Source organism: Rhea pennata, chromosome 2, assembly GCF_028389875.1.
Source record: "Rhea pennata isolate bPtePen1 chromosome 2, bPtePen1.pri, whole genome shotgun sequence".
Classification (NCBI taxonomy): Eukaryota; Metazoa; Chordata; class Aves; order Rheiformes; family Rheidae; genus Rhea; species Rhea pennata.
This window is the reverse complement of record NC_084664.1, coordinates 3,695,430-3,711,233: the sequence shown is the minus strand read 5'-3', so window position 1 is coordinate 3,711,233 and position 15,804 is coordinate 3,695,430. Positions and strand designations below refer to the sequence as shown.

General features: G+C 41.6%; 1 protein-coding gene across 9 annotated transcripts in view; it reads right to left on the bottom strand.

Moving 5' to 3' along the window:
• OBSCN (obscurin, cytoskeletal calmodulin and titin-interacting RhoGEF) overlaps positions 1–15,804 on the bottom strand; it is a 158,580-nt gene that overhangs the window by 13,976 nt on the left and 128,800 nt on the right. For all 9 annotated transcript variants that reach the window (XM_062568715.1, XM_062568714.1, XM_062568718.1 and 6 more), the window contains 15 exons: positions 15,552–15,686; positions 14,648–14,787; positions 13,715–13,915; positions 13,315–13,397; positions 12,401–12,574; positions 12,072–12,231; positions 11,557–11,673; positions 10,078–10,242; positions 8,733–8,891; positions 7,418–7,595; positions 6,283–6,396; positions 5,364–5,531; positions 5,003–5,105; positions 4,258–4,387; positions 2,977–3,082 (listed from right to left, as the gene is read on the bottom strand). In XM_062568715.1, the coding sequence (XP_062424699.1) occupies positions 2,977–3,082; positions 4,258–4,387; positions 5,003–5,105; positions 5,364–5,531; positions 6,283–6,396; positions 7,418–7,595; positions 8,733–8,891; positions 10,078–10,242; positions 11,557–11,673; positions 12,072–12,231; positions 12,401–12,574; positions 13,315–13,397; positions 13,715–13,915; positions 14,648–14,787; positions 15,552–15,686 (2,133 nt within the window). The remainder of the gene's footprint in view (positions 1–2,976; positions 3,083–4,257; positions 4,388–5,002; positions 5,106–5,363; positions 5,532–6,282; positions 6,397–7,417; positions 7,596–8,732; positions 8,892–10,077; positions 10,243–11,556; positions 11,674–12,071; positions 12,232–12,400; positions 12,575–13,314; positions 13,398–13,714; positions 13,916–14,647; positions 14,788–15,551; positions 15,687–15,804) is intronic.

The following is a 15,804-nucleotide window of genomic DNA, read 5'->3' as shown; positions in this document are numbered from 1 at the left end:
ACCCCAGGAGACCCTTGGCCTTCTTGGCCACAAGGGCACATTGCTGGCTCATGGTCAACTTGTCATCCACCAGCACTCCCAGCTCTGCAGAGCTGCTCTCCAGCAGGTCAGCCCCCAGCTTGTCCTGGTGCCTGGGGTTATCTCTCCCTAGGTGCAGGACTCGGCACTAGCCCTTGTTGAACCTCAGGAGGTTCCCCTCCGCCCAGCTCTCCAGCCTGTCCAGGTCTCTCGGAATGGCAGCACAGCCCTCCGGTGTCTCAGCCGCTCCTCGCAGCTTGGTATCATCTGCAAACTTGCTGAGGAGGCACTCCGTCCCCTCATGCAGGTCGTTGATGAAAAAGTTGAACAGGATGGGACCCAGTCCTGAGCCCTGGGGGACGCCACTAGCCACAGGCCTCCAACTGCACTCCACATCACTGAGGACGACCCTCTGAGCTCTGCCTTTCAGCCAGTTCTCAACCCACCTCACTGTCCATTTGTAAAGAAATGTTGCATTGGAAAGCCTCATAATATTTCACTTAGGCCTGCAAGATGGTATTACCATAAGCTGGAGGTACAAGGTAGCTAAGTAACTTGGCCAAAGCTCTGCAAGGAGAACTAAGGCAGAACTATGAAGAGATCTCTGTTTCCTTGCTGCAAATATTATGTTCTGGATATCTACTCCAAGCTTCTGCTCGTCTCCACTCGCACTGCTGACCCATTCCCCTCCCATTGACTGTCTCGTGGCCAGGACATATCAGCCTGCCTGAGAACTCAACATTTTTCAGAGGTGCAGGACTTCCATAAGTTAGTGAACCTGGGGTACTCGATCACAATATTAATACATTAAAAAGGAATGCCAGAGCCACTGCAAGTCAGCCCATGTCAGGAGAGATCTGCCGTGTGCAGATGAAGCAGCAAGGTGGCTGGCCACAAAGCAGATACTCAACTTGAAGTCAAAGAGATGGATCTTCTTTCAGTTACTTTTTTTTAATGTCTAATGTCCTTTCAAAAACCACCGAAAGTGGGTTTTTAAAGCAATTCTCCATTGACTTCAGCGCAGTGACCAGGTGTACCTGAAGGCAGGTCTCAGCGTTTCAGACCTGCCGCCTGAGCTGTCAGCTGCTCACAAAAGGGATTCCTTAGTCCAGTGGTTTTCACCCTTTTTGAGTTTGGTTCTTCCAGTGGGTGTCCAAATTCCCATACTGTGAATTTAAACCTAATGACAACAGGTTTGTTTTTCAGACCCATAGTGACGGGGCATGAAAACTTGGTCAATGACGGTGCGTCAGGGCCTGTAAACCACTGTACTAACATGATATCCCAAATTGGGCCCTTAGGTTTTGCTCAGTATAATGAACAGTACAGAAAGGCAAGACAAGAAAAACTAAAATAATTGCCACAAAAGCCCCTAAGGAGCTTCAAGAGGCTCTGGCAGTAACCACTTCATAGACCCAACGGTAAATCAGGTAAAAGACCCACCAGGGTCTAGCAGGTGAGCTATGAAACACAGTATAATTATTTTCTAATGGAATAATACCACGCAGCAGTAATGTTGTCTTCTTGGTGAAGCGATAAATAATCCCATTTTCAAAAATGGAAAGGATTATAAAGATGGAAAGAGAAAGCCTTCGTGAGACCCATCTCTCCTCCTTTTCCTCCTGAACCAGCTCGCCCTCTCTTCCTCCAGGGAGATGAGTCATTTTCTTCCCTATTGCCAAGTTTGGGCAACAGCACAGCACCAATCACAAATGATTTCATGACACTTCCAAAGCTTCCAGGCAATCTCTAAATTATGTTTCTTCAGTCAACTTCACAACATCTTTTATCACTGCAGGTATTACAGCACATCAGTAATTTAGGGCTGAACGTATGTATTTAAAACCCCGAGAGCTGAACAGTGCTTCTAAGGCTGTTTTACAACCCTTGTTTGTTTATGTAACATCTCCTGCCTCGGTAAAACAAAACTTCATCAAAATATACTGCCTTAACAGCAATTTGTTTGTGTTCCTCTGCATCTTGCATGTAATTTATTTTTCTCTCTTTAGCTCACAACAAGGACAAAGCATTCAAATACTTCAAGGCTTATCCTACTGAGACAGCTACGGTATTGCTATACTAGCACCGTCCTCCCCGCAATGCTTTTGCATGTTTGATGGTTTCCTGATAAAGGACCACAGGGACAGTGCTTGTGCCCATGCCCAGCATGTCAAGCCCACGTCTAACTGGTATCAACAACCAGCTTCCCACGTGGGCCAGTGGGCCCTACTCAGATAGAGCCTCTCACCAAAACTCAGCTATGACGGGTTTGGAGGGAACAATTCCCAATATGCCATCACCTGAAGAAGATAACTTCAAGAAGTCTTACTGTAAAAGTGCTAAGAAAGAGATGCTTCACTGGATGGATGGAAGATCACTCCACATCCCCCTATCAATTCAACCGAAGAAAAAAAAAGTAGAAAAAAAGGAACAGGCTCTACGATGATGTGGAACAGCCTTACTAACAGGTGAACCAGTACTGCTCAGGACGTACGGCTCTTCATTCTGCTTTCTCAATCATTTCAGATACTGCTCAGTGGTATTTCAGGAAGACATCACAATACACGTGCAGCTTTACTTACAGGACCTGTTTTTTTGTCAGCAACACTTAATTCATGTTCTGCCAAACTGACACACACCTTTTCAAGAACTCCAACAGGATGAGAAACATTTTCTTTCATTAGTGGCAGCATGACATACTCTTCACTTGCTCCTCTTTTTTTCATATAATGCACTTTTGAGCATTATATGATGAAGATGATTTGCATGGTTTGGAAATCAGCAGATGGTGATGGGTATAGAGCTGAGTTGCAGCATACCCATGCACTTCTCGATAGACATACAGGTACATGTACACCAACAATCAACATGGATAAGATGGCAAATAGATTCGATCCTCAGCGAGGTGGTTTTAGAGTAAGTCACTGACATACTTACAGAGCAGGTCAAGGATCGTACCTTCTATAGTGATGGCTTGCTCTCCTCTCCTGTCCTGGGTCAGGGCTGCTGCACTATGGTGGTAAAGGTCTGCTCCACTTTTTGCCGACCCTAATCTGTTCACCAGCTAAAGAGAATCATGCGGTACTGAATAAAATGCAGGATGGTTTTATACAATACAACTCTTCTACACGATATTGCAGCTAAGTTAACAAATTCATTGCAATTCACAGCAGATATGGAGGAAGACGTGACCCCAAACCTAAGTTACGGTCTGAACGAGCACGTCGCTGCGCAGTGGAGTTCATTATAATGCTTTAACCCAAACAACTCACACGCACAGGCAAGTTACAGCACATCAGCTAACCCAGTTACCTGCAGTTAACTCTGCAGCCTGTGACTCTGTCCTAAGGTGACTATCTCCACCAACAGATACGTATTTCTATCATATGCCATTTAAATGCTAGTTAAATAAGTGTTTTTTTGTTTATCAGCCTTTTGTCCACCAAGTCTTTTCAGCTGAGGAAATAAGGGATCTTGGGAATCTTAGCTTATGACAAATGCAAAGTAATGTAATTTTGCAAAACTTTTAGTAGAAGTCATTAAACTATATCAGATTACCTAACAATTTATGTGGAGTAACTGAAGTTGCTGTGAGCTAAGAGCCATTTACCGTCATTCAGCAGACCCATGATAAGATGGTAAATTAAGGTCAACTGTTTTTATACCTGAGCTCTGACAGTTTTTTTGTATTTTGTTACAATGAATGCATAAATTGTAACTAATTTTTAAAAGATTTTTTTAATAGTACATTTAAATTATTTTAATCTATTAGATGCTTCCAGGTATACTTTATTAAAAAAAAAAAAAAAAAAAAAAAAAAACAGGAATTCCCTTGGTTTTTACTTGTATTGAAACCCAATTTTTTCTTTTGATGCTTTATTTGGAGCAGCATCAATCTGTTCTTAATCTAAAAATGGTCCAGAAACAAAACTTCATGCCCAAATGCTCCTAAACTTTCAACAGAAGTAGCACTAGAGAGCTGGATCCAGCTTTAAGCTCAGTATCAGCTGTTCTTATCTGAACAACCAAAAGCTCAGGTCAGAATATTATGAAGCTTTGGGATGATCATAGTCCAGGCCCAATTCAGATGAACCTCACTTTTATGATGAGCTTTTCTAACATAATATGCAACACCAGTTAATCAGTCATTAATCTCTCACAGTGGATCTCTCCTAGTAAAAGGAATTCCCCTAGTTACAACATGCCAGAGAGCAGATCTTTACATCTCTTTGAACTTACTTCACATTCATAGTATCCCATATCTTCCCTGGCAGGGTTCCTGATCACCAGGACTAATATGCCACTCCGTGGTTCAGTGAAAGTCTGGTATTTACTGGTGTCTGTCAGCAGTGCACCATCTTTGTACCACCTGCATATGGAAAACACTGAATGTAAACCAGGAAAAAATATGCAGGGTCAAGGAGTCCCCAGCTCACCCACCCATCTATCAGGCCAGCAAGCAAAAAACTCAAGAGTTAACCATTAGAAAAAAGTCTGGATCCCACACTGGCTTTAAATTCCTGGCAGATAGAGCTACAGATAGATCACACACAGATACTGTACTCAGCAGGCTTATGAGATACTGCTCAAGGCACCTCGTTAGCCAATGGAGGGAGCAGTAGTCCCAATGCCCAGAAGCTATATTGAGCTCTTTATATGAACACTCCAGATTCGTTGCTGATAAAATCAATTCAAGTGTAGGCAGGGAACATAAAGGATTCCTAAAATGTTGACAGGGCATTAGATGCGATACAGTCCCATATCAGGTATTTTTTGTAGCTGTTTCTTTTCAGATGCTTGTTGGAATAAATTGCGTAAGAATACCATGAATTTTGGGACCAGGAAAAGCCAGGATTGGGAGGGAGACAAGCTGGAGAACACAGAGAAGAAAGGTTCATAAACTTGAAGGACAGGGCAGGAGACTGTTCTGACCATGGAAAATGGGAAAAGAGAATTTGTTCCAAAGTGACTTTCAAAAGCTGACCTGATCTGAGGCCTAGGTGCTCCTTCAATAGTACAGGTAAATTGAGCATCTTCACCGTCAATGTAATAAGCATTTCTAACCTTGTTCACAAACCGTGGTGGCACTGCAAAGCAAGGATAAACACTGCCAACAGCTGGAACGATGACAACATCCTAACAGATGCAAGAGATGTGTCCCTGACCAGGTAATTCTTGCACACGAGACCCTAAACACCTCATTTTCTAAGAACAATTCACTACTCCTGTAGCATTAAAGCACTTTCTGAAGGGAGTATACTGCATAGTATCGACTGCCTTAATATTCTTGTTTAGGTTTTACATAACAGACCCCTTTGAAACAATGAATCTGTGTAGGGTTTTACCTTGAACAAGGATCTTTCCTAACGTACTGGTACTTCCAGCAGGACTGGAAGCAAAGCACATGTACTGTCCTGAGTCGCTGCCTGCTAGGTTGTCCAAGATCAGTGTGCAGGAGCCATCAGGATCTTCTATTATAATGTGATGGGGATCCACCTCCACTGGCTTCCCATCTTTAAAAATACAGGAAAAAAGAAGTCTTAGTAAATAGCTTAGTATCAATTATACTTTCTCTCTAGGAAATGCATCCAGCTCTTTTTTTCAGAGATCTGAGGGCTGTATTTGTTTTCTGCAGCAAAATCTGCTAGTTGAGCAATGAACTCGTCCTCCTCCAGCTCTCTACAGTGCATCCTGTGAAGAAAGCACTGTTCCAAGTCACTCTCTGCTCTGTTGGGGGATCTCATCCATCATCAACCCTCATTTAAAAACAAAACTCTTCCAAAGTACGTGCTGTCCAGTTGAAGCTCTTACTTGCTACCAAGTGTAGTAAAAGAAACACTTACAAAGAGACCACAAGCACGCAGAACATATTTTTATGAGGTGTGAATTTATCGCAAAGCTGTTTCCCCTGCAAGATAGTTATGCCGAGAAAAGGAACGTGTCCACAGAGCTGCCTGTGTTATCACACAGGAAGGCCTGAGCTAGTATAGCAAGTTAGTCATTTCCAAGAAGTTGTTTAACTGCAACAAGATGGGGCTTCATCTGGATTAATCCGCAAACCTGAAAAGCAGGGTACATGAAGTCACAGGAAGGTCCATGCTACCGCAGCTTGGCTGCGTAGTAGCTAACTTCTTTAAGGCTAGACTCAGGTGTCTCCCAGAGATCAGCTCACAGATCATCTACCAACAGCTTCACAGAGAGCAATACACACAGAGCACAGACTCGGAATATGTGTTTCACGACAACACGACTTGCTGCTTATACCTTTATACCAGCAGACAGATGGCTTGGGAGCTCCTGTGACTTTGCAAGCCAGCTTGACTGTCTCTCCAAGCTCAGCTGTGCAGTCTGCCAGTTCTTCCTCAAAGTCCGGAGGTACTGAAACGTCAGAATAAGTATGTCAGGCCTGAGGAGGGGACTCAGTTCATAGAATGGCTATTGCAAAATAAAATGAAAATAGGCAGAATCTTTGCAGAGCTGTGAGGTGAAAAATGGGAACCAGAAAATAAAAAATCTAGCAAGCAATGACTTTAAAGGTGACACGCTGTTCTTGTTTATTTGGGAGTAAGTTAAGTGTGCCAAAAGTTGGTTGCTGGCTTTAAAGATAGGACGTAACAATCCTGGGTTTGTTGTTTATCTTAAAGTATTTTAGGCAATGATTTTAATAAGCACACCCGTTATTCAGACACTAAACAGCTGCCACAGTTAATTCCCCAATTAATGTGCACTCTCGATATACAAACCATATTATTCTGTTGCTCTGTAAACAGCAAAATCTATGCTTTGTTAACAGACTTTTAGTCTGATTTATTCCTACCACAAGAAGGCATGTAAAATTATTTTGATAGTCTTCCTAATTAGAACACCTCACTAAAAACATAAAAATAAACTGCCCAGACTTGTTTTCAGTGCATACACCAAAACCAGATATTTTGGATTTTTAAGAAGCCAAACTGACTTATGTTGTTAAAGGACAAAATTTCTAGCTCATATCAGGACAATACGGATCTAACACCCTCCCAATAAATTCTGTAGACACAAAACTGGTGTAATATTAAATGACAGTGAGGACGAAGTAAACTAGATGACAAAATAAAAATTCAAAGCAAAGCTATGCATCCCGATAAATCAATGTAAGCCAGAACTCTGGAATGAAGGACTGAATACTCAACAAAATCACAAGTGGTTCTACACTGCTACCAGTAGGTCTGGTACCAATAGGTTATTTATTTATGGAAGTCTGTGATGGGACTGATGGAAACCTCTAACCTCAGTTTCGTCTAAGAGGTGGCAGATGACCCTAGAGGGTTCTCTCCCACTCAGCAGCAAAGTCCCCTTCCCATGTCAGGGAGGTATCAGGTAGTGCAGGCAGGCTCAGACCGTCTCGGGCTGTACTCACTCCAGATAGGCTGACTGATCCGTTGCTGTATGCCACAGATTTCCTTCACCCAGGAATTCTTGATAATTACGGTACGCGCCTGAAGGAGGTACTTGCGGACCGAGTCTTCCCGTTCGTGCCAGATTTCAAACGCCCGGTCGTCTCCTTCCACAAATTCATTCACGTCTATGTTGTTGAGCTGCGCAACAACAGTTTTTTTTTCTTTTTATTTATAGATGATTTTTGGCCACTATTTCACTCCCCACAGTGATCCCAGAGTTCAGGGAAGTTCAGATCTGGACCTAGTCTTTAGGGACCACAACCATCTCCAATGAAGGTTTAAAATGGAAACAACTATTTAACACCAGCAAGTCTCCTGCTTGCAGGATATACTCTTTTCAGTGGACTTCAGTCATGTTTAAGTCCCATAAAAGTTATATTACATGCTCCAACAGGAAAAGGGGAAATAGTGATAATTTACACTGCTTTTAACAATTGTTCAGACTGCATGAGCAATGAAAAGTGGCTTTGGCTGAAGAGCAATCGGGACTTCTTTGCAATCCCTTTTCCAATATACCCGATCTTCTTAATATCAGACATTCTCCCATTTTCCGTCTAGAAGTAATTATCACATTTCAGGAAAATGACACCCAGAATTAAAGGGTATTTCAATAGCACAGCATTGTTGGGCTGACATCAGTGACTGGGCTAGGTCCAACACTCCACTTTTTTCTTTCTTTCTTTTTCTTTTCTTTTTTTTTCTTTTTTTTTCTTTTTTTTTTGGTGGGGGGGGGGAGTTGAGCATCTAATGCTGTAGGGAAACTCTACGTGCAATTTCTTACAGCTTTAATCTAGACCCTGAATTTCTGAAGATGAGTTGGTCATATTCATTTCTAACAGGAATTGGTTTCAGGAAAGGAAACAAGCAGCAGAGAGGAGCTGATGGTAATGCAGCATATAATTGAAACAATGTTTTTTCCAGTTTACTACCAACCTTACAGCCTGCAAATACCAAAGATCTACAAACTCTAGCAAATGCTACAGACAGCACTCCAACCAAAATTCATATCAATTTCATGTAATTAATTAACACACTTCATACGTAAATTCATTGCTGCACAGTAAAAATCTGCCTGTGCATCTGATGCTGCCTGACACGTTTCCAACGGCGCTAACAGAGGGATTTGTGGACAGACAGAGATTTTATTTCTGCTTCACAGGTTTTCAGGAACAAAATAACAAAGGATTAGTGAAATGTAGATGACCAGAAGCTGGACATAAAAGAAAAGTCCTTAATGACAGAGAAATGCTCTAAGTGAGGGGGTAACGAACAGACCTTCATTATGTTCTTGAAGATGTAACTGTACGTGTCTGTTCTCGTGTCTCGCTTGGGTTTGCAGATGACTATATAATTCTTGAAGAGGAAGACATGTCTTTTGTGTCCTTTCCATGCCATTCTGGCTCCTGGAGCTCCTTCCCACACGATGAAGTGGCCCTGAGGGGATGAACAAGGAAGACCACTTGGCCATAACTGGAATAATTACCATGGTGGCTCACCATCATTTTTCCAGCCAAGACAACAAATGTTTAAGGTTACATCCTCATCTTACGCACCGTTTTCATTACAACACAGTAAATCGTTTCTAGTGCTAAAGGTGATGTATGAGACTGACAGCACTGAGAGAGGGGCACACTGGGTTCATCATTACATTGGCCTTTAAGTGATAGTGCTACAAAGATGATCCGAGGGCTCGAGCACCTGCCCTGTGAGGAACGGCTGCGAGAGCTGGGCCTCTTCAGCCTGGGGAAGGGAAGACTGAGGGGGGATCTGATCAATGTGGATGAGTACCTGAAGGGAGGGTGTCAAGGGGATGAGGACAAACTCTTTTCAGTTGTCCCGTGTGACTGGCAATGGGCAGAAATTGAAGCACGGGAAGTTCTGCCTAAACATGAGGGGCAATTTCTTCCCTGTGAGAGTGACGGAGCACTGGCACAGGTTGCCCCGAGGTTGTGGAGTCTCCTTCTCTGGAGATCTTCAAGGCCCACCTGGATGCAACCCTGTCTACCATGCTCTAGGTGACCCTGCTGAGCAGGGAGGTTGGCCTAGATGATCTCCAGAGGGGCCTTCCAACCTTACTGATTCTATGATTCCATGATTCTATATTCTTTGCTGTCAGATAAATACTCAAGCCCAGTTATCTCAGGTAGGCAGACTCCTCCAGTACTAATGCTAACGGAAAATTTATATTGAAAATGCCTAGTGAGCATCTAACTCCTCAGAAATCAACACAAAAACTCCCACTGATGCCTATAAGCTCAGGAGTTGGTCCATGCACCTGGTCCATAAGGGGAGAGAAGAGGGAATAAATAAAATGCTTAAAAATCATGTATGGGCCAAATCAGATCTCCTGTTTGGTAAGTGGCTCGCAAAGGTAAATAACTACATTATGTGTGAATTGATCCATAAGCTCTGGTGCTTCAGAGCTTAATCAAACCAGTAGGCCCATCTCTCACATGTACAGGGATGTGTCACGTACTGAACAATAAAAAAAAAAAAAAAGCAATAAGGAAATACTCTGTTCAGATACAATTTGTAAAGGAGCTTCTTTTAGGACAAAAGGCTACTTAGAAATTACTGAAGGCTCACAAAGCAATAAAACTGAGCGAGAAATTCCAAGTACCTGTCGGATGGGTTCACCGAGGCTTTCCAAGGTCCCTGGATAATTCTCAATGAGCGAGACATGGAGGTTGTTTTCTGCTCTTCGGGTGAGTGCGGATACAATGGCATAAGCCTGCTCCAGCAAAGCACAGTTTTGGCTATTTCTTGCTTTGTTTCGAATTAATTCCTGTAGACGAATGAAGTAAATGAAAAAGGTGGCGGACGGGAAAGAGCATTTCCTCGATCCCAGAAGAGGTTCCTAGATATCAAACTGTCCTCCAGCTCCTTCACCTGAGCTCACCGCGTGCTGTTCAGCTACCAAATCCTCTTTTTTTCCAGCCCATTCTGGGGCCTCACTGATCATCTATCCTAACATTTTCCTGCACCATTTGATATTGAAGTAAGACAAAGCCGAAACAAATACCAGACAAGCTTCAGTGGCTGAAAAAAAAATCCCCCAAAAAACAAAAAAGCCAAAGCAATTCTAAATGTTTCCATTGTATTTGTCTCATGCTTACCCTGCTGATGATGAGAGACATGCAACTGATGTGGCAGTGCTAAAAAAACTGTAGATATTTGGTAAAAATAAGAAGAGATGGAAAAATAGGAAATGGCAGTTATTTCTTCTCACATTTGCTCCTATTGTCCTCTTTCAGCAACAATAACATGGGAGGTTCCCACGCTCTCTCTCATTTCCAATGGACCATTAAAACTTTGGGGTTTGTGGTCAGGGGCAGGTGTTCAAAATTAAAAAATCAATTTGAACCTTCTTCAAACGATTCAAGTTAGAACGCATAAAAATTCTGGCATTTATCCAGAATTTGGATATCTGAATGCTATTTCCCATGAAAATTACTATTAAAATATTATTTTGAAATTTGTTTTTTTGTGGTATGGGCCAGAACCTGAAACTGTACGACAGGTGAAAGCTCTGAGAGGGGAAACAGTTCATGATGGTAGAACGGGGCAAAGCTTTTCAGAAAACAATCTTAACCTAACGTGTATATGAAACACAAGGAAGGAACTGGTACGTCAGTGGTTTACAGTTTGGAAATTGCTTCTTTTTATAACAGATCTGTTGCTGAGTGTGTAACAATTCCTCCTTGTCACAGATATACATACATATATACACACACACATACACATACATATATATATGTGTATTTTTATATATATATCCATACCTATGTGCATATATATATTTTTTTTTAATGTGTAAGTGCATTTACAGATGTGCATGTGTATATATTTAAAGATTATTCGGATAAAGCTTGTTGATCTTCATGGAGTTGGAAACTGTGAACCTCTCCCTGAATTTATATTTACAGAATGATTTAGAGGTCACCATCACTGGTCAAAATTACAATCTTTCTTACTCAAGCATCTTTCAAGAGGATTTACAACAAGGTGAATCCAGAGATTGGGAAAGGAGAATGAAGTCTTTTTCCTGACAGGCAGAACATAAACCAGTTAGATAAAAGTGTGTAACTAAAGCTCCTACCTTGATAATAGTCTGATACTGTTGGATCCTGTTTATGGGCTTTTCCAGATAGTGCTGCAGTGGTGGGATAAGTGGATGTGAAGGATCTTCAGCGGCTAAAATTTCATCTGTGTATCTCTAAAGAAATACATACAAGAATGAGGAAAGATTAAGGTAAAGTTTTAGAGAAACTAAAATGTACAGTTTTACTTTTTTATATGAACAGCATTTCCTTGAGTATCTATATTTAATATAACTTTCATCATATACTGTTAACAGTGACATAATCATGTACATATTCATATCTATATCTTTGTAATATCCATAAGGACATAATTATATGTTCACATATTGATTGTGTCTGCTAGGAAGAGCTAGACAGTAAATACAAAACCACTGTATTTAGCAATTTAGCAATCTCCCCTGAAAATATTTAATAATTCTCTTTGGGATCATATTTGTAATTAATGCCTATATTTCATGATATAGCAAGTTATTGGATACATGTTCAGTAGGTACTTGGGCTACTGTTTTACCTTGTAGAAATCCTGGACAGCTTTGCTGACAACAACTGACTCAGCCTGTATCCGCCCCACCAGGTACTGGATGTATTTATCAAATTCTGCTTCATGCTTAATAAAGCACATGGCCACGTCATCATCCGTATCACATTTCCGCAAGTCTCGGAGGCAGACACTGAGGAGATGAAAAATAAAAATGACCTCTGAGAAATGTCCATCCATTCTCTTATACTCCAAAAGAGCCAGTGCTCCACATCCTTCGTAGTATCCGTAGTTGCTCTAGCTCTGACACCAGGTACAGAAGCTACCTTCTGTGTCAAACGAAGACACAGAGGAATGCCCACCTGGAATGGAAACGAGCAATGTCTTTGATATTTCTGAAGATGGTGGATTTCTGACTAGAAATAGCTCCTGGGACGTTGGGACAGGTCTCAGTGTACTTGAGGTGATGAGTCTGCAAGAACTGTAAATCTTGAATGTAATCCTCTTCTGAGATCAGCAATTCCTGAATAAGCACGCTGAAGGGAAGACAAAGAGGGGATTAGAAAGCACGGAACAACCAGCACAATTATTTTTGATGTGTCTCTAAAACAGAGTCAAACCTCCGGTCAGACTTCCTTGAATATGTTGACTAGATCCCCTTGGACTATAAAGGGACTTTAGACACTTGTTGACAGACCCTAACGTTATAGGCATCTACAGCTGGGCCAGGTGAAACTGAGCGAGAGGAACGGGAAGATTTACACAGAGTAGACAGCAGCAGCTTAGATGCCACGTTATGCAACCAGGAAGGTGTTAGAGAGGCAAATATCTCTACGGCAGCACACTCTGCAGCGGCTGCCATGCAAGGGAGTAATACGCATTTGAGCAATACAAGTTGGCAGCTGGTCTTCCTGGAGTACTTCCACTCCCTCTTTAGACACCATGCTCAGATACAGAGCATCCCAAAGTACAGAGGTACTGAAAAGAGACAGCGCAAGTTTAAGACTTTTGTGAAATCAGAGAGCCTCCAGAATTACATCACGGAAAATGTTCCTTCAAGCCCAATTTTCCAATACGATTTTAACTGGCTAAACTTTTTCCAGCCTGACATCACTGGAAAAAGCAAATGTAGAGAGAATCAAGTAGAGGAAAAGGGAGATGGCAGGCCTCAGCGGTATAGCAAGGGCGATTCAGGAGGGACCGGCACACCAACATTCACGTTAACTCAAAGGGCAGCAAGACTAAGCTGTGCCTGGTCGATCTGACAAGTGCTTACGTCAGCTTCCTTTTATATTCATCTTCAGAAACACATTCTCCGGGAAATTCAGGAGCTTCTGCTGATCCCCACTCTGGTGACAACTACAACACAAGAGAAAGGACACATTATTCTTCTTGATTAACAGTGCTTTTGCCAATATGCACAGAGAAATATCCCTCATTTACCCTTTCAACAATCCCTAATGCAGCAGTGCGACATCTCTTTCCTGCTGGAGACTGATTAGGTCTTTCAAGCCCAGGCACAAAAACATTGTCTAATCAAAACAAGAAAAAGCCCTGTCACGTTACAGACCCCTTCAATGACCTCCTCATTCTTCGCTTCAGTTTAGAGGGACGGCTCTAAACTGCAAAACAAAGAGTAATTTTACAGGAAAAATAAACAGAGGATGATCAATTACCTTTAATTTCTTGTCCAGATAAGCTGGAGATACCCAGCCCTGTCGAGAGGGGCTAGATTTTGTGGGTTTGGTTCTGACTAGCCACTTCAGTGGATGAGCCGAGTCAAGGACTTCCACATATTGCCCTTCCTTCAAAGTGATGGCCTCCTTGTCAGGCACAGCAGGCACAAAGTCAGCAGTGACCATGTAGACGTCAAAGATCTGCAGGCATGAAATGAGAGTTATTTTGAGCTCTGAAAAGGGAATACAATATTGCACCACCAGCGAACTTAAGCGTGCTCATCTGTGTTTAATGTTTTATTCCGAAACCCTTGTTTGATAGAGAATCACTGTTTACTTTTCACAGGTGGCAAACTAAGTCTCAGAAAGGCTCTGGATATATCTTCAAAACATTCTGCAGTATCTTGGATTTACATCATGAAATAATGGATTTTGCTCCCAAGTAAAACCAAACAGTGGTCTTGAAAATGTCAAAATAGGTCTACCTTGCTAAAGGTTTAGCTTTTTTAAAGAACTTTTTCAAATGAACACCTAAACAAGTTTAGATTTTCATCAAACAGTCATCTTTCACACAAAGAACTTCTCAATAAAATTACTCTGAAGAACTCTATCCAAGGCTACAGAAAATCAAGCTCTGACTTTCTGAAGCTAAGCCATGAAAAAAAAGGGTGCGGAATAATGGCTGTGTTTTGACCATACTGATTTGAACAATTAGTTCAAGATCATATAATGAGCATCAGAGTCACGTCCTCCAGTGCTAAGTCTGTGCCCTGTATCACTGGGCCCCTGCTTAAATACCAGTCTCTACTGGAGAATGTAAGTGTAAAGTGAGATAGAGCCCATAAAATAGGATGGAGATCCTTAAAACAAGAGATTGAGCACTCCAAATAACTGTTTTTCATAGTATTACACTTGTCCATAAGGATAACATACCTCTCCTCGGGAATCCCCATCTTCAGATTCAGAGGAGGACTCCTGAGCAATGGAGGAAGGCCTGGATCGACCATGGCGAGGAGATGCAGAGGGAGTTTTTGATTCATCGTCGCTATCTGCCCCTGGTACCCGAAGTGTGGCTGAAAAGCAGAGCGACAGGGAAGTGTGAAATGCAGCTCTTGTGTTTGAAGATGAGTCAAATCTACACTAACTTTCAATTTAATAAAATTAAATATTTTTCAAGAAGAACAGTTTCAGCATTAAATGTGATTACTTACCAATATTTAGGACTGCATAAACAATTAGTATACTGCAGTAAAAATATTTGTATGAGAGGTGTGACTTCATCTTTGCTTCAAGATAAAATTTTACTACAAGAGAATCAATATTCCATATACAAAACAAACCAGAATTTTTCCTTTTAATTTAACAAATCATTAGCTTACTGCACAGCTTTCAAACACACAGTTTTCAGCCTGGACTTGATTTTAAAACCCTATTGTCAACTACAACTCAAATTCAGATGTGGAAAGCCTGCAAAGCAGGACTGCTTTCCGATTCGGGAGTGATGCATTAACTTAGCAACTCAAAGCACCCAAGACGCACAAAAGAGGCTTCCATTCCTACAACTGCCCTTCACCTTAACATTCACATTTAGTCCTTTTTCAGTTTATTTTAAGAGCTATTTTTGTTGTTGTTGTTTGAAATTGTGGATTAAGATGTAGCAGCTTGGATAGGTTCTTGCTAAAAATCCTTCGAACTAAACATTCACAGATACTTATGCAGGATGGCTGTCTCAGAACCCGCTTCACAAATCTTACTGATATTTAAAGACCAAATGAAACCTAAAAAGAGCTTGCATCATTTTCTGTATTAATTCAATTGCATTTGCCACATCACTTACCTTGACTTATTTTTGCAGATACCATTTCTGAGATATGGGAGGTGAGTTTCTGGAAGAACTCTTCTGTCCCAACATCAGCTAAGGAAACAGGGCTTTTGGGTACACCTTCTTTACCAGCCTCACCATCAACGTCTCCTGGAAAAGGAAAGACTTCCTATTAAGCATGCAGTATGCCACTGGAAAGTCAGCTTTATTAAATAACAACAACTTCTCTGGAAGGAAAAATCTAATTTTCTTCACTTTCTCTGCTTTT